Source organism: Mus caroli, unplaced genomic scaffold (genome assembly GCF_978045245.1).
Source record: "Mus caroli unplaced genomic scaffold, Mus_caroli_1 scaffold_11, whole genome shotgun sequence".
In the NCBI taxonomy this organism is placed as follows: Eukaryota; Metazoa; Chordata; class Mammalia; order Rodentia; family Muridae; genus Mus; species Mus caroli.
In genome coordinates, this window is record NW_028227266.1 from 41,939,418 (window position 1) to 41,958,488 (window position 19,071).

Consider the following 19,071-nt stretch of genomic DNA (forward strand, 5'->3'; position numbering starts at 1 on the left):
CACATCTTGACAGATCTTAAGCCCCTCCCCTCAGCCATGGCTGCTTTTTTAAAGGTGGCCCTAAGAAACTAACACCCACCCCTCTATCAAGGATGTGAGGGTAAAAGGGAGGGCAGTAGCTACAAACACTTATACCACCGTGAGATCTCAATTAGGATCTCAGCACCCATAGGACAACCCAGGCATGGTGTTGAGAAAGTCTGTAACCTCAGCACTGTGGGAGCAGGGACAGGGAGATAGCTTGGGGTTTGATGGCTACCAGCCTAGTGGCAAAGTTGAGTTTAGGGTTCAGGGAGTGACCCTGACTCAAAGGAATAAAGCAGGGGGTGAGAGAGGAGGAGAAAGACATTTGATGCCCACTTCTGGTTTCCACACATGTGTATCTGTACACATATGCACCTGCCCTCCTCCTCTCTATACACATAAACATTCACACACACACACACCTGGTAGAAGAGAATAGGCTCTAGGAAGCTGTCCACTGACTTCTAAATGAATGCTGTGCTAATGTTCCCATACACATACATAATACTCACACACAAGAAAAAGTGTTTGCAAAGCTATAGGACTCCAAATCTACAGAACAAGGAAGGACATGGAACAGGGACACCTTGGAGTCATCACCTTGATACTGTCTGCCATTCACAAGGTCTTTTCATAGCCTGCTCCCTGTCCCCCGGCAGCCCATATTGTCTCAGACAGTTGTCCCCAGACCAGCAGTGCTACAGTGGGTACAAAATCATAGAAAATGCAAATGTCCAAAACCATCTTAGACCTCCTGAGTCAGAGAAAGGGCTCTTCTATCCGCCTTTCTAGAGGGCTCTGACTCAAGCTGAAAAACCACTGATGTCAGTAACTACTTTCTCCTTTTTATTTCATATTTTACAAGTTTATTAACAGTAAGATTAACAGATAAGTATAAAACAAGAAGGAGAACAATCTACTCAGAATGCTTCTTATCACTACATAAAAACATTTAAAAAATTAGTGGTCCACGTACTATTAATTCTTTCTTTAATTTTTTTATATTTATAGAAAATACTTTATATATTTTTTTAGAATTAATTTTTATTAGGTATTTTCCTCATTTACATTTCCAATGCTATCCAAAAAGTCCCCAATACACTCCCCCACACACTCCCCTACCCACCCACTCCCACTTTTTGGCCCTGGCGTTCCCCTGTACTGGGGCATGTAAAGTTTGCAAGTCCAATGGGCCTCTCTTTCCAGTGATGGCCTACTAGGCCATCTTTTGATACATATGCAGCTAGAGTCAAGAGCTCTGGGGTACTGGTTAGTTCATAATGTTGTTCCACCTATAAGGTTGCAGACCCCTTCAGCTCCTTGGGTACTTTCTCTAGCTCCTCCATTGGGGGCCCTGTGATCCATCCAATAGCTGACTGTGAGCATCCACTTCTGTGTTTGCTAGGCCCCGGCATAGTCTCACAAGAGACAGCTATATCTGGGTCCTTTCAGCAAAATCTTGCTAGTGTATGCAATGGTGTCAGCGTTTGGAAGCTGATTATGGGATGGATCCCTGGATATGGCAGTCTTTAGATGGTCCATCCTTTCGTCACAGCTCCAAACTTTATCTTTTTTCTTTTTTTAAATTGGAGTTTGAACCCAGGGCCTCAAGCAAGCGCCCTACCACTGAGCTGTGTCGCTAGCATTCATGACAGGTACTTCCTATTCTTAAGGCATATCTCTCTAGGTTACCCAGTCTGATTCTTGACCTCACTCTGTATCCCAGGAAAGTCTTGAACTTGCAAGACTTCAGCCTCAGCTCTGATTAGCTGAAACTACAGATCTGCATCACACACTTCTGACTTAATAACTATTTCTTTCTAACTTCCCTTAGCTCAGCAAATCCCGAGCCTTTCCTCAGCCAGCCTTACTAGCTGGCCTCGTTTCAGAGTCACTAAAAAAGAGGCCATCCCGGATCTCCACATCCATCCACCTCCTGTCCTGGTCCAGGTTCTATGTCTCTTTCCCGTTACTTCAGGTGAGCCATTCACTCTCCTAATCAAGGCCAGCCCCTCTGCTACCAGCCCAACACCATCCCTTTATCTAATCCAGATACTGCTCTGGACATTCTATGCAGTGAGACTTTGTCTCAAACTTAATTAATTAATTAATTGTGGCACAAGCCTGATACCCTGAGTTCCCATCTCTGGAACCAAGTAAAAAGTGAAGGCTGCAGAACTCTCTTGTTATCCCACTGTTTCAACAGCAAGATAGGAGACAAAGAGTGGGCCAGTTAGCCTGGAGTATGCAGAAACAGATCTGCCTCAAAACAAGGTGGAAAGGAAGAATTAATTCTCAAAAGTTGTCCTCTCATATCTATATATGCACCATGGCATGGTAGACCCTCATTCTTGTTCACTTAACACACACACACACACACACACACACACACCTTGAAAGGGAGGGAGTATTTCTCTCTTCCCATTCTTTCTTGAACTCATACAAAGTCAGATTTTCACCTGATCTCTACCAAACTCCATCAAATATATTCCTGGAAAGAAAGAGAGAGAGACAGAGAGAGAGAGAGACAGAGAGAGAGAGAGAGACAGAGACAGAGACAGAGAGAGACAGAGAGAGAGACAGAGAGAGAGAAGGAAGAAGAAGAAGGAAGAGGAGGAGAGGAGGAGGAGGAAAGGAGGGAGGGAGGGAGAGAGGGAAGGAGAAGGGGAAGAAGGGGAAGGAAGGGGAAGGAAAAAGATGAAGAGGAAGGAGGAGAAGGAAGAGGAGGAGGAAGAAGAGGAAGAGAGAGGAGGAAAAGGAGGAGGAGGAAGAAGAAGAAGAAGAAGAAGAAGAAGAAGAAGAAGAAGAAGAAGAAGAAGAAGAAGAAGAAGAAGAAGAAGAAGAAGAAGAAGAAGAAGAAACAACTAGGTACCTAGATCAATGCTTCTCCAACTTGAACCAGAACTTCATCAACCTTCTAAATCAATCTGAAACTCATTCACTTAACCACTGACATTTGACCCATTGCTCTCTCCCTCCTCCTCCATGAGCTTCCTGAGCATCCAACATGCTCCCTGCTGTCTCTCAGGACACTCTCTCAGGACACGGGCCATTTATTCCTCAGTCTCTCAGATGGCTCCAACCATCTTTGAATCCCAGAATCCAGACCTCACACCCTTCTCTGTCTACATTTGCCAATCTCTTTTCATATCATGGTTTTAAACAACCTGAGGGCTCTCAAATTTATAACCCCAGCCCAGATCACATCAGATTTCAACATCTGCATTGTTGATAACTCATCAGGATTCCTAAAAGTTGTCTTAAATGTATGATATAATAAGCCAGGCTATTTGTCTTTTTAAATTTAACTAATATTTGTACTCAATAAAGAGGTGAGGCAGGAGCACTGTTTGTTTGTTTGTTTGTTTGTTTGTTTGTTTGTTTTTTAAAGCCTGTTAGTGGGGCTGGAGAGATGGCTCAGTGGTTAAGAGCACTGATTGCTCTTCCAGAGGTCCTGAGTTCAATTCCCAGAAACCACATGATGGCTCACAACCATCTGCAATGGGATCTGATGCCCTCTTCTGGGATGTCTGAAGACAGCTACAGTGTACTCATCATATATATCAAATAGATAAATGAAATTTAAAAATAAATAAACAAAGCCTGCTAGCTCAGCAAGGTAACTTTATTTTCTTAACTATATACAAAGTATCTATTTACAAGCCAGGTCCTACAACTAAACTGCTAGCTCTTTAGAAATCTGCATCATTCCTCCAAGCTAGCCTACCTTTCTCTTGAGCTCCTCCAAACCCAAGAAGGCTCCTTAGCTCTCTTTCCTAGAATCCTGTTTCACCTGTGACTCGCCAGCTGCCTTCTCTGTGGGTCCTACAAGCCAGAGAGAGAATCCTTATCTCCTACTAGGAGCGTCTTCCATGAAGCTCTTCCAAGCCAAAACAGAACCCAAATCAAGAGCCACACCAAAAGATCGAGCCCCAAAGAGAGCCAATGGAAATTTTACAGCGAGGCAGCTCAAGGCCATCCAGCTGTCTTTGCCTGGGATCACAGAACAAAGACCACAAGACCTCTCCCAAGTAATTTGCCTTAACACAGGCAGGAACTTTCCATTCCTTAGCACTCTTATCTATCCTGGCTTTTAGAGCACACCCAAACTGTCTCTTCGGAACATACGTAACTGTAACTGCATCTGACGAACGTAATATCTAATAAAGCTTTCATGTTTTGCTAATAATTAGGTTTTCTAAGACCCATAATCAACTATCCTGGAACAAGGCTGATCTATCTGCTCCTTTCTAACCCTCTCCCCTCCTGCAGCTTCCCTCTCCTTAACTCCTGTCTTTCCCTCTTACTACCTAACCCATCACAAAACCCTGACGTTTGCTGACATCAAAACGTGCCCAGGACACAGCGATCTCTCATCAATTCTCTTGCTTCCACAACCCCAGTGAGTGTTCCTGTCATCTCTCCTCAGGTGAATTGGCCGAGTCACCTTGTTCTGCTCTGGCTCTCTTTGGATCCATCCTCCATTCAGAAGTCGGATCCAGGTCTCCCATCTCAGTGTATGGAGACTTGGCCAACGGAAGCGCTTACTGTCTGTGCCTCCCTTCTGCCTAGAACATTCTTTCTCTAGATATGTACCTGGCTTACTTCTCACCATCTGCAGGTCACCCGTGTTACTTCCTCACTAGGCTATCTCAGACCACAACCTACATGCTCCTTACCACCCCTAGCTGTCTAGCTGGCTTCTGTCGACCTAGCACCACCCCACACATTGGATTCTGTACTTTTTCCTTTTCCTTCTGTTCCTACTAAAATGGGAGCCCCTTAAAGAGAGACTGTACCTGCTGTATCTCCTCTATTTAAAATAAAATTAGAACAGAGTCTGGTATATTCCATACCTACTAGTTCAATGAAGAGGTGGAGTGAGGGTTGATAAGAATTTAAGTATTGGGGGCTGGAGAGATGGCTCAGCAGTCAAGAGCACTGACTGCTCTTCCAAAGGTTCTGAGTTCATATCTCAGCAACCACATGGTGGCTCACAACCATCTGTAATGAGATCTGACACCCTCTTCTGGAGTGTCTGAAGTCAACTACAGTGTACTTACATATAATAATAAATAAATCTTAAAAAAAAAAAGGTTTTAAGTATTGCCTTCTGGTTGTGTCTACATTCTTTGGGAAATATGAAAAGAAACTTGAAAGTGAGGACACATGGTGATATTGAGGGAAAAAATTCAGGGGAGGAGCTAAGGGCTTAGGAGAATTAATGATGCAGGCAAAACTGAAGTCTTGGGACTTATCTTGGCACTAGCCTACTTGGTTGGGCAGCTTTCCTCATCAGTGAGGAAGAAGGGTGAGGTATAAGAACCAAGTGGGAACAGGCTGGAGAGATGGCTCAGTGGTTAAGGATACTGGCTACTCTTCCAGAGGTGCTGAGTTCAGTTCCCAGAAACCACATCTGTAATGGGATCTGATGCCCTCTTCTGGCACGTAGGTGTATATGCAGATAGAGTACTCATATACATAAAACTAAGTTTTTTTAATTTTTAAATAAAAATTTAAAAAAATAATCAAGGGGGGGAAAATATATCAAGATTTGCCCTGGCCCTTTTTTAAGAGGAAACTTAACAGGATTAGCATTTCACTTTTGATGTATTTTGTTTTTATGATTTTTGTTTATGTGTTTGTGTGCACATGCACATTTGGAGTTCAGACCATGTGAGTTGGTGCAGAGGCAGGTGGATCTCTGTGAATTCAAGGATAGCCTGGACTATGGAGTGAGTTCCAGGACTACATAGAAAAACCTTGCCTTGAGGAAAAAAAAAAAAGAGGGGCTAAAGAGATGGATGGCTCAATGGTTAAGAGCACTGACTGCTCTCCCAGAAGACCTGGGTTCAATTCCCAGCAACCGCATGGCAGCTCACAACTGTCTGTAACTGGGGCTGGATAGATGGCTCAGTGGTTAAGAGCACTGACTGCTCTTCCGAAGGTTCTGAGTTCAAATCCCAGCAACCACATGATGGCTTACAACCATCCTTAATGACATCTGACTCCCTCTCCTGGTGTGTCTGAAGACAGCTACAGTGTACTTACATATAAAATAAATAATAAATAAATCTAAAAAAAAAACTGTCTGTAACTCCAATGTCTGATACCTTCACACAGACATACACGCAGGCCAAACACTAATGCACATAAAATAAAAATAAATTATTTTTTTAAAAAGAATAACTGATTTCTCTTAGGGGTGTTATCTAATTAAACGATAAATAACTCTTAGAAGTCAAGTTTGCAGGCTGGAGAGATGGCTCAGCAGTTAAGAGCACTGTCAGCTCTTCCTAAAGGACCAGGGTTCAATTCCCAAAATATAAATGGCAGCTTACAACTGTCTGTAACTCTACCTCCAGGGGATCAATCATACATGCAAGCAAAGCACCATTGCACACAATAACTGATTAAAAATAAAGTCATTTGCTTAAAATGAAAATACAAATTGCATCTTTTTCTTATTCTAAACCTGATAGCTTAGATGAAATTCTATCCTTTCTGGGGCTAAGTCCTCCCAGTAGTCACCTAAAGGAACTGCATTAGTAGACATGTACAAGACACATGACATTTACTTACTACCTGAACATGGTCTCCCTAGGCTTCAGCTACATTGTGCAATAGATGCCTATAGTGGTTCTTTTACAGGACCATTAAAAAGATTAAATGAGAAAACTAATATATGCAAAGTACTTATCACCATGTCTAGCAATGTACTTAATAAGTAGCCCATAGAATGCGTCACTTGACTAGTCATGTACGTTGATAGTATGTTGAATGGACATAATCTTTTTTACCTGATTGATTGACTGATGGGGCTCTATAAATATTGCTATGAGATATACTTGGTTGTTCGTTTAAATAAATGCATTTTTAAATATAAATAAATAAAATAAAAAAGTAGGCAGAAAAAGAGTCTATGGAATTGAACAGCCTGGTAGGAAAGCTGGTATGTTGCCTTTTCCGGTGATGTGACCCTCTGTCTCAGTCTTCCCAGAGCCAGGACCTATCAGATTCCAGTCCACTTCTTTCCTTGCGCCACCGGCTCCAAACAGGCGTGCTTTTTCTCCACGTGGTTCTCTGTATATACCCGGTTACCTGGGAGACCCGCGCCGGGCGGGGCTCTACTGACGCAACAATAGGAACAAGCCAATAGCCGTGACGTATATCAGTGACGCAAACGCGGGGTGTGGTTTGGCCGGCCCGGGCGCAATGAGGCTGCTGCCCGCTGGGTGGCGCCGATTTCCCGGGGAGGTCCTTTCTGGGCCCCCGGCGGAGGTGGGGGAGAGGCGGGCAGGCACCGAGCGAGGCCAGGGAGCCCTCTGCGTCAGCCACTGCTCGCTGCGCCGCGCCAGTACCAGCCAGGACTCATCCGCAGCTCCATGCTTGTGCCCGGTTCGACTCGTCCATCCTCCGAGAAGAGGCAGGTACGTGCCACCTGTCGCAGGTCGGGGAAGGAAAAAGCCAGGGTCAGTACCAGCTTTGAGACTCGGAAAGTAGGGTGTCAAAGGCAGCCTGGGCAGTCTGGACGTGAGAAATGTAGGGCGAGGGCCAGATGTGTGGAGGGGGAAACTCCAGCTGTGGGTGCCAGTGTATGAGAGGGGCTGCCAGCTGACAGCTCGGAGTGCCAGGAAGAGCCATCTGTGTGCTGATCAATGTGTTCTGAGGAAACACTGTAACCGCGGGTACAGGTCTCCCCGCCCTGTGTGTTGTGTGGCCCGAGAATGACGCCTGGACCCTGACACCCCCTCTCCCCACGTGTGTGTGTGCAGCTAACAACCTCCCTGTTGTTAAACATCCCGGGGCTATCTCTTGGTCAATTTTCCAAAGCGGGGGAAGGGGCTTAGGGGAAGCTAGCAGTTAAGCGGAAGGGGAAAATTTTCCACCAATCCCAAATCAGAAAGAGGCAACTTTGAAATTCTCACCAATCCCAAAGCAAAAGCAGCCATGCAATGTTCTCTGACATGCAACTTGCCTAGGGGAGTCCTGGTCAACCTTTTCTAGCTCTTCAGAGAAAAGAGAACTCCTAGCTCTTAACCCCAGAGCTTTTGAGAATGAAGTTGAGTTGAAGATTCTAGTAGGGGCTGCTTATCTCCCCCAAACACAGGCATATAAGCTTGCGCGCGCGCGCGCGCACACACACACACATCAAACCACAAAACAAGAGGCATGGAGAACTGATGGATGGCTGGGGTGGGGGATGTCCCCTACTCTTTGATGCTGTAGACGCATGCCGCTCTGGAATGAGGATTGGAATGAGGGCGTCCTCCAAAGTGCATCACCAGGACCCAGTCTGAGTCAGTACCTTGTGCTGAGACAGGGTGGAGGCACCAGCCCTCGGGCCTTCCAGTCTCCAGGGAGAGCCATCAAGAAGCAGAAGACTCCTCTTGGGAGCCGACAGGTGCACCAAGGCCAGAGCGATGGTCCTCTCATGACCCTGTCCAGCCTGCCTTTGACACCCTGGAACCCTGAGCCCTCCAACAGGTAGACTGGAACTGCTCCTCTGGAGCCAGACATTCCCCTGGCAGCCCAGGGAAGCCACACTTGATTTTTTTTTTTTTTTTTTTTTTTTTTTTTTCTGAGCAAAGAGGAAAGGAGCCCAAGTAGGCTTGGCCTGTCGACTTGGGAAAGTAGCAAAGTCTGTCTGACCTTTCCATTTGGGGGATGTGGATTGTTTCAGGAAACTGCAGGAATAGTATTTGCCATCAGCAGTCCCCTGAAGGGTGGCCCAAGGCCTTTTTCTTCTAGGAAGGGTCGCCTGCTACAACTAGCATTAGTGACTTGACAGTGAACACGGCCAATAAGCTTGTCGTTTATTGTACTCTTGCTATGTTTGAGGAGACCTAAAACTATTATTTTATCCTCACCATTGTGAGACATAGTCAAGACTGTTGTTATTCATGGTTTTTGTTTGTTTGTTCCTTTGTGGTTTTTTGTTTGTTTGTGTTTGGTTTGGTTTTGTTTTGAGACAGAGTTTCTTTGTGTAGCCCTGGCTATCTGCTTTGTAGACCAGGCTGTCCTTGAACTCAGAGATCTACCTGTTTCTGTCTCCCAAGTGCTGGGATAAAGGCATGCGCCACCATGCTAGTTCTATTATTCATGTTTTACAAACTACATAGCTTAGATTCAGAGACCTGAGTATCCTCACAAGCTATCTTAGATCCAATACGGGGAAGAGTAAGAATTCAGGCCTAGACCTTCCAGTCCACCTTAAAAATAGTAGTGCACTGAAACCCAAGTGCTGATCTACCACCCCTCTCTGTCCATGTCCATAGGACGAGCTAGGTCCTCCCCATCTTAAAATTCTAGCATCTGGGTTAGCAGTTTGGCCTCTTCCTGTTCGCTCAACCTGTGACTGACAGCACTAGAGAATCCACCTTCTCCATGTTTGGGACTCAAATTTATCCCCAGCCCTCTGCCCCCCATCCCCCCATCCCCTTGATCCTTCCTGTTATTTCCAAATATTCCCTCCCAGGATTCTAGTTCATTCTCAGCTTTCCTCCAGCCACTAGGCATCGGGTGGATGGTGGGCTTGTCACTGCCCCTTTAATTCTCCTGGGGCTTGGAATGCAAGTGAGTTGCCATCTCGGAGAGGTCAGATAAGATACTATATATATCTAGCTAGCGTAACCTGAGCTCCGGATTACCCGGGGCCTGTCAGACTCCAGCCTCTGGAGGCTACGCGGCAGTCTTTTCCCTTCGGGGAAAGAAGCCCCCAGGCTCCATCCAGTGCCCCCGAACACAGGTCAGTAGCTCTCTCTTTGGTGTCTGAGCTTCAAGGACAGCTGAGTAAACCCTCAGTGTGCGGGGGAGAGCATTTGAGAGGCCACCCACTGGACCTGGTGAGTGCTGTAACCAAATGCTCCTCAGGGTATAGGGACAGAGGACAACTGAAGCCCTAAAGGAGGGGAGCGAGAACGCTCTAGAGCAGGGAGCCCTAGGAGGGGTACTTGGGCATGAGGATGGGAAAGAAAATTGCAGGCTACCTTCTGCTTCTAGGAAGCCTGTTTCTTTGCCTTTTCTTGGACTTGTAGAGATAGCCATCCTTCCTAACACCAAGTCAAAAAAAAAAAAAAAAACAGCCTGTAGTGAGCCCTCCTGGGCCCACCACTTCTCCACAAGCCAGGATCTCTTTCATCTCTGATCTCTTCACCTTACCTCTTCATCTCCCATCCCCTCCCAAGTTCTGGGCACCTCCTAAACGCAAGAGAAATGGAGACCTGCACAAATTCCTTTACAGGACTCCCCTCCCCCGAAGTCAAGAGGATTCTTTGATAAAAGTGGGTGGGTTGCTATCAACCAGCCTCTAATAGAAAGGGGTGCTAGCACCAGGTCAGAGGGTCAGGCTCGGGGCTCAAGAGGCATAACGCAGAAATGTATACCTCTTGCCATTTTCTCCACATCTGCCAGGGTGGACACTTGTGGCCAGAGAGTGTGGCAAGGGATCCAAGCAGCCAGGAGGAAGGGTCATAGGTGTGACAAGGTATCCCTCTCACCTCTTACTCCTCGGGTCAGCACATTCTGATACAGTTAGCAAGCAGCTTTGGGAAGCCCTGAGGTCACCATTGAGGATGTTCCCAAGCAGCTAGTGAGACTGACTTGGGACTCCCCTTGACCTGACCTGACCTGACCTTTTCTCCTGTAGGAGAAAAGGGACTTAGTGCTGTTTGAGGTGTGTCCATGTAGTGTCTTGTTGGGTAGAGGAGGTAAGTGCGGCCAGTGACAAAGCCACAGATGCGGACAGGCCAGACAGAAAAGAGCTTGGACTCTGCTAAGATGTGGTGCATCACCGGTCCTCTGCCTCCAGGGCCAGGAGTGCCTGGGATTCTTGAGGCTTAAGTCCCTCCTCTAGCTGGGCAGGTTAGGGAGCCCTTCACGTGAGCGTGAGCGACAGGAAATGACAGTGACTGATGACAGTGACTTGATGATGCCAGGTGGTTGGCTGCCTCAAGGGAACAGGGTTCATCTTAACCCCTGACTCACCTAGTGTGGGTACCCTTGGGGAGTGGGCTAAACAACAGCTAGGGGAAGGAGGCTAGGGGGATATGTCCGCCACTAGGTTGGGGCCCAGGAGCCTGTGCCAGTACCAGGAGACACACAGAGCTTGGCAGAGCAGATGAAATAGAGGCCTCTCTCACCATCTCCCAGCCGATCAGTGCTGCTGCAGCTCGGGTTACACTAGGCTTCATGTTCATTCACTTACAGTGGAAAATCCAGGGGCCACTTCCGCAAGGAGTCTTCTCTCCCAGCTGGATAAAGGACATCTGCATCCTGGAGGGGTCCTCCCTTGGCTCCACAGGCTGCTTTCGGGACAGGGGATGGATGGCTTCAGAGTAGCCGTAGTGGACAGAGCTCAGTCCCAGCCAGCACCGGCACTACAGCAGCCTGACTGTTTACTTGCAAAAAGAATAGTTTCCTTATCTGCAGGTAGATGTATTGATAACACGACTTCTTTTTTTTTTTTTTTTTTTTTTTTTTTTTTTTTTGGTTTTTCAAGACAGGGTTTCTCTGTATAGCCCTGGCTGTCCTGGAACTCACTTTGTAGACCAGGCTGGCCTCGAACTCAGAAATCCGCCTGCCTCTGCCTCCTGAGTGCTGGGATTAAAGGCGTGCGCCACCACCGCCCGGCGATAACACGACTTCTTAAAGGAAGGGCTGAGTTAGTGTGCTATAGCCCAAAGTCGGTGCAGTTTTAAATGTTAAGACCTGTTAAGATCTGAAATAAGAACAATAAAACTTAGTTTCACTATTGGGCAGGGGCTCGTACTTAACAGCTGAAGCACTTGGGACATGAGACAAGACAGAAACGTTGAGGTCAGCCTAGGCTATAAAGTAAGACTTGTCAAAAAAAAAATCCACTATTTAAATTTCTTGTACATTTAGAAATACGGATACCTATTTCATTTAAAGCAAACAATATAGCCTTCACACTTATGTTTGTAAGCCTGAGAATTTATGTGTCTGAAAAAGTTCAAGCTTGCATCTGCCCTGAGATTTTTTTTTAGGAATCTACATTTTGAGGACACTGCCAGGAAGGGTAGGGAGGACGGAGTGCACACAGGACGAGGCTGTCGGGCAGACAAAGTCAAAAGCTGCATTCAAAGTCCTCAGTGAGTTCTATGCCTGTTCTGTAGGTGTGTGGGACCGATTGGCTGGGAGCCACAGCTCCATGGCTCCGGTGTCCCCACAGGAAGCCAAGCGCATCTGTGCAAAGCTATGCCACCATTGTCAGTTTCTTAGGGAAACTCTGCAAAATGATGGAGACTCTCAGCGAGAAGAGAGACATCAACATCTCTGTAGACATGGCATGAAGAAGGGAGCATGGGTAGGACCGACCGCCGTTGTCCAAGGTGGCAGGCACCCGGGGAGGTGCAGCCAGCAGCCACATGCCTGAACTTGCCAGTTCTGGAAAAACAATGAGAGGAGCCAGGCAGCAGGGGCCCCACAGTGGACAGGGAGGAGTGTGGGGGATCCCAGCCAATAGGCTGGCCTCCCACTGCCCCATGAAAGAGCCATTCAGTCCCAGCCGTTCCTGTGGCAACAGGGAGACTCAAAACCATGTGAGTGCTGCCCTTCCTGTCCCTGTCTTGCGCAGCAAGGCCACAGGCAGATTCCCCAACCGAAGCTCCCGCCCATGGTGCATTCAGTAGCCTCCAGGGACAGCAGGACCAGGTAACGCCAAGAGATTCTAACGTAGTAAACTGTCTTCTCACCTTTGAGGCGCTGAAACTTTTCTCCAACAAAAGTAGGGCTTAGTGGAGGGGAGAGATGTGTGCAAAGTTTCAGCTCCAAAAAAAAAGAAACCTTCTCCTACCCTGGGAGCTGTGAGGTAGACATCAGAGCTGGCAGTTTCCAGGGGCTGGGATAGAGCAACTGGTGGAACTATCTGGACAGGAGAGACTTGGCAGTTCCCTGCCAGATTGGAGCAGAGAAGAGAGCAGGGATTGGGGAGTCCTCCTCAGGGTTCTCTGAACTAGAAGATGGGGCTCCAGGTTCAGGCCTTAAAAGTGCCAGTGCTGTCTGTCCCTGTCGCTGTATCTTGTTTGGCCTGGGCACTTGTGCGTCATCCTCTGGGCTAAGAGAGGTCACAGTCTTGAGGCAGTGCCCACAGAATACCAATTCCCTAGGAGCCTCAGTCTGGGAGAAGGGAGGGAGAGCTGGGGAGGAGGAGCCATGAGCTCATATGCTGAGGGTGGGGGCCAATCTGATTGGCTGCTGGTGTCCCAGAGCCCAGCTCCCAAGGCCTGAAGTTTCTTTGACTTTGCATTATTGATGGAGTTCTCCAAAGTGAAACAGAACAGGACAGGTCCCCTGCCCCCATCCCTAGGCCTCTGTTTCCCACCCCCACCTCCCAGTGATTTCCCACTATCCGTACTTCAGACCCTCACCCAGTTACCATCTCCCAGAGCAGACTGGAAGTTCCATGGGAGAAGGGGGCAGAGTGGACAAAAAGTGTCCACACAAGGTATTGGGGTCCCCTGAGCCAGGCAAGGAAGACAGTCAGATGGACAGCCTTTCTGGTGCCAGCCGGGACTGAAAACTACTGGAGGTCTCTGGCACAGTTAAGGAACTCCGTTCTGTGGCCACCTCCTCACCTTCCACCTCTACCTCTCTCCCGAGCCTTCAGTGGCTTGAGTTTCTACAACCTTCTGCCAAGCTCTCAGCGTTTGGGGCTTGGCACACATCCTCCCTGCCCTGGTGAGCTAGGCTGCTGGCCTAGGTAAGCTGTGGGCTGCATGAGCCAGTGTCTGTTGAATGGCTAGATGTCTACCCACTACCCACTTAACTCACCGGGGGTGGCAGGGGGAAGCCTGGCGCCTGGGCTGAGGTCTAGCCGGCCAGGCCAGGGAATGGCCAGCCCTGCCATTATTATAGATTACAAAGGAGGAGCTGGGCGGCCTGGCTGGGCTGGCTAGGAGAGAAGATAATAGCCGGTCATTGTTAAGCGCTTTCCCGTGTTATTATCTCAGTCCTCACAACAACCCTGCAAGATAGGAATCCTGATGTTATTAGGCAACTTTACAGGGAGGAAATCGGGGCTCAAAGAGGTTCAACGGCTAGTGTAACTGCTCAACTGGTCCATCTTAGAGAGAGTCAAAACCAGCCCTGGGGCAGTGAGATGGCTCAGCAAGTAAAATCACTTGCCACCAAACCTTACCTAACCAACAGGGAACCCCCCAAAATGCATGGTGGGAAGATAGAGCTGACGCCTACCAGTTATCCTCTGACTTTCATATATGTGTCGTGTGTGTGTGTGTGTGTGTGTGTGTGTGGTGTTCACACACACATGCACATGCACACACGGAGGAGGGAAGGAGAGGGAGGAGAGAGAGTTTTAAAATCGTATGCTACTCTTGAGACTCCTGGATAGGTCTCCAGACCCCCACCCCACCCTGAGCCCCCCCCCCCTTAAGAGTCCCTGAAGAAAGGAGCCTGGTCCTCCGTGACCCTTTCTCCAAAGCACCTTCTCCCCTCTTGCCACATGGTGGAGGGGTTCTAGGAGTCTCCAGAGCTGCCCAACTCTGCTGAGGAATGGTAGAAGCAAGGCTGGTGGGAAAGGGTGCGGGGCCACGACCTGGGTTCCAATCCTGACTCTCCAGAGCAGGTGAACTTGGACAAGCAGGCATCATGCCCGTATCTGTACAATAGGTTAATCAATACATGGCCTTTAGGGCTATCCAACCTCCACATTCAGGGATTAATCTACAAAACCTTGAAGTCTGGGAGTGTCTGCAGTCTACAGTACAGGATCTTGACTCTAGGGGGCGCCTCTTGCACAAGTCAAGTAACTCCGAGATCAGTTTGACCCCTGCCGTGGGTCCTGAAACCTCCTAGGAGGCCGTAGGTTCCTAAGCTCCACTGAGAAGACAAAGCCAAACTCCAGGAAGAGAATAGACAGGTTCTACCTCACCAGTGTTCCCGGTGTGGTCCCCTGTGTGACCAAGCAGGTACCTGTGTCCAAGGAAGAGTACTAAGGGAGGTCTGGAGACCAGGGTCCAGCCCCTCTGCTAGACATTCCTTCCCATCTCCCGCCATCACTTCCTTTCCTGAGACCCTCCTCTTCCTCACAGTCTTCCAGTCATTTCTGGGGGGTGGAGGGTGTATTTTATACCTGAAGGTAGTACTGTTTGCCAAAGGTAGAGAAGCATTTATAACTCAGAGTGCTCACTGTCCCCCAGTCTGTGCACCGAGAGGGTGGTAGGATCCCCCATTCTCCAGCCCTTGCCAACTCTAAGGTTCCTGCCGGGACTTACAAGAAGACCCACATGAGACTCAGCTGGAGTCTCTGATGTAGAGGGCTGGGGAAGTGGAGAGGCTGTGGCTTTTGCTGGTTGTTCTTGTGGGTACATGGGTACACCCACCCATGTACATACCTGCTTGCATGTGTGTTTCTCTGGAGCTAGCCAGCCTATTATAGGCAGGCCCCAAGTGGTCCCTGTTGAGCCCTAAGGTCCTGGCCCAGCTGGCATAAAGAATGAGCACAGGATGGGCCTGGTGCTTCGCAGAGCCCTTGACAGCTGCTTTCCTTATCTTTCAGCCCATGAGGCTCCCAGTACCCACTGAGTACCACCCTGAAGGATGTCCCAGCTCTCCTCCACCCTGAAGCGCTATACAGAATCGTCCCGCTACACAGATGCCCCCTATGCCAAACCGGGCTATGGAACCTACACCCCTTCTTCCTATGGGGCCAACCTGGCCGCCTCCTTCCTGGAGAAGGAAAAACTTGGTTTTAAGCCGGTCTCCCCCACCAGCTTCCTCCCAAGGCCCCGCACCTATGGCCCCTCCTCCATCCTGGACTGTGACAGGGGCCGCCCCCTGCTGAGATCTGACATCATTGGGAGTAGTAAGCGGTCAGAGAGCCAGACCCGTGGCAATGAAAGGCCCTCGGGCAGTGGACTCAATGGAGGCAGTGGATTTTCTTATGGAGTTTCCAGCAACTCCCTCAGCTACCTGCCCGTGAATGCCAGAGACCAGGGGGTGACCCTGAGCCAGAAGAAATCAAACAGCCAATCAGACCTGGCCCGGGATTTCTCCAGCCTCCGGACTTCAGATGGCTACCGGACTTCAGATGGCTACCGGACCTCAGAGGGCTTTAGGATAGACCCCGGAAACCTGGGTCGCAGCCCCATGCTGGCCCGCACGCGTAAGGAGCTCTGTGCCCTGCAGGGCCTCTACCAAGCAGCCAGCCGTTCTGAGTACCTAACAGACTATCTGGAGAACTATGGTCGAAAGGGCAGTGCACCACAGGTGCTCACGCAAGCCCCTCCTCCCTCCCGAGTCCCTGAAGTCCTCAGTCCCACCTACCGACCAAGTGGCCGTTACACACTGTGGGAGAAGAGCAAGGGCCAGGCCTCTGGGCCCAGCCGCTCCAGTTCTCCAGGGCGAGACACCATGGTGAGTTTACTCTTGGGGATCCAGTGAGGGACTGGGGAGACAGCGTGTGTTACAAAGAGCCAGGCTAGGAACAGAACTCCCAACCTGACTGATGATTGGTGGCGGACAAGCAACAGAGATCATCCTCCACGATGATCAAGCGTGACTTGGTGGCCCCATGGCTCAGAGCCATGGGGAAGGGGCTGGCCCGTGCTTCAAAGACCTGCACACGTGGGAATGGTCCAAAGGTGCTCTAGGAGGTTCAGACCCCCCTGTCTGCTGTTCTTCTCACTCTCTGATCTCCCATCCAAAACGTCAGGGTCTTCCCCTGTGGGCTCTGGTCCATCCAGGGCTGGATGTCACAGTAGAAGTGTGATCACCATGTCACCTGTGGAGAGAGAGCCATCCTCCCACCCCCATCCCTGCTCTGGGTGGTTCTCTCCCTGTCCAGGCATGAGATATTAGGAGTAGCAGGATTCTTCCCCTGATGCCGGCAGGCTTAAGTTCAGGGTATCTGGATAGTAAGGTTGTATCTTTGGAGAAAAATAGTGTAGAGTCTTTTGTCCAGAGATAGAGATGATCTAATACCTCAGTGCTCCAGCTTGCCTGGGCTGGAATGAGGGGAGAGGCTCTGTTGGAGATTAACCAAGGGCTGGCATGGTCTCCCTCACATCTAATCCCTGAACACTGCCAGGGAGGCAGTGACTACTCTCCTTCTCTCCTGTAGTTATCCGTGTGTCCAATAGGTGGCGCGCTCTCGGAGATTTAAAGTGATTGTATCTCTACCTCCTTCCCCTGTGCCTCTGGCAACTCGGGGCTCAGCTGACCTGCTGATTGCATGGATGGATGGATGGGTGATTAGACTGGGGTGGGGGTGGGTGGTGGATTGATGGGCAGAAGAACACATAGGTAGGCAAGCGTGTGGGTAAGAGGATTGGATGCTGTGTTCTCTGTTTCCTTATGTACCCCTCCTTATAGAGCATATATGTCTTTTGTAAAGGCGAGCTATGCCATAGCATGAAATAGTGCTTTAGAGAGCTTGTTCGGGACTAGGGATCATAGCTGGGTCATAGGCTGTGTGTCATGTGTGTCATGACAAAGGGCCTTGGGACAACTTTGATAGTATCACTTGAACTGTTTTGGGCCACCTGGGAAGTACCACGGAAGATACAAAAGCTGTGTCTCACAGGACATTCAGACTCTAGCCATCAGGGTTGGCTACAGGCACAGGACACTGTAGGGTCCATTCTCAACACGTCCAGAGTTGTTCACAGAGGTGATGGGCAATGAAAAGGCTCCTCTTGGTGGAGGGAGCCTCTGCCGGCTCTTCCTTTGCTCGGAAGAAAGGAACTCTTCTTATACATGCGTGCTTCTCTGTGGGGTCCTCAGGCATTCAGCGGCAGTAGAATCACCTGTGGGCTTAACAGTCCCCCAGGCCCTCTGGAGCAAATGCTCTCAGGGCAGTGCCTTAAGATCTGCCTGTTACAGGCTTTTCAGGTTGTCTGAGCCTTCTGGGCCAAAGGCTGCAATACACTCCAGACTCCCAGCAGCTGCTGTTATCTGTCATCTTCCTCACAGCCAGCTACTTACTGCTCTTCCTGAAGTCTGCCGTCCCCTTTCCCTTCATTTCTCCTGGGGACACCTGGCCCTACCCCAGCCCAGGGCCGGAGAGAATTGTTTTCAGAAAGGACCTTCAACAGGGTAGCAAATACCCTGAGCAAACTCAGTTGCCAGAACCTGCATCCCTCCGGCCTAGAAGCAAGGCACAGCACTGTTAGGTGGTCAGGAGTGCCCTAAAGCCAAGCTAGTGTTTCATCCTGAGCTCTGCTCAGTACAGTGCCACCAACCAGGAGAGACCTCTACGGTCTCACTGCCCCGAGACCATCACTTCACCTTGGCCCTCTTATGCTCGCTTCCAGGGGTTGATTGTATCCTAAGGAAGTGAGAGCAACTTCTTGGGTGCCTTGAAATCTGCCCCATCACACGCTTCTCCGTAAGTTCTGTTCTCCCTGCATGGCTTCTTTCAAAAAAAGCGTGGCTTCTTCTCACAGTGCTGTTTTCTAGCTCTGAACTCTGTACCGCGCACACCTCTGGGGAACTGAGAACTCTGTGCCATTCACCTGGCTTTCTTGGGCAGTTTCCTTAACTCCTAAGTCTGTTTGCTCTTCTGTAAAATGAAAGCACTCATAGTTTCTACTTCATAAATTACTGTGAAAGAGCCTGACACATAGTAGGGACTCAGTAAAGGTCAGTCATCGTTGCTGCTGGTTTTAGGAGACGAGAGAGGTGCAGGCCAGCCCCTGCCTTCAGTTCACTTCAGGAAATCCATGCCTACTTGGTTACACCAGGAGGCAGGCCTGGGTGTGTGTGTCTTCCGCGGTAGGGAAGGGAGAGGTCACCTGAGGCCGAGACAGACTGCCCGTGACCTCTGAGAGGCACAGTCTTACCTTTTAACTTTGGATACCTATCAGCTCGGACAGATTTCCTCCTCTATAAAGTGAACGATGGCACCTGCCCTGCCCTCCTCACAGGACTGCCACAAGGCTCAAACCAAGTAATGAAGGTGGAGGCATCTCCAGCCAATAAGACAGTAACAGCCCACCTGAGCTTGGAGCTTCACAGGCTCCGTTGAGCATGTGTAATGGAGGCACCACCGGCATGCCAGTGGGT

General features: G+C 49.2%; 1 protein-coding gene across 3 annotated transcripts in view; it reads left to right on the forward strand.

Annotated features, from left to right (window-relative positions):
• The first annotated feature begins 7,221 nt into the window (after positions 1-7,221).
• Usp2 (ubiquitin specific peptidase 2) overlaps positions 7,222-19,071 on the forward strand; it is a 28,569-nt gene continuing 16,719 nt past the window's right edge. Inside the window, exons 1-2 of one of the 3 annotated variants that reach the window (XM_021171859.2) lie at positions 7,222-7,454; positions 15,566-16,422. In XM_021171859.2, coding sequence (XP_021027518.1) covers positions 15,607-16,422 — 816 coding nt within the window. In that variant the 5' untranslated portion in view covers positions 7,222-7,454; positions 15,566-15,606. Of the gene's footprint in view, positions 7,455-9,750; positions 9,773-12,576; positions 12,700-15,565; positions 16,423-19,071 lie in introns of those variants that run through there. The other 2 variants (XM_029481712.2, XM_085844548.1) reach the window with 2 other exon arrangements.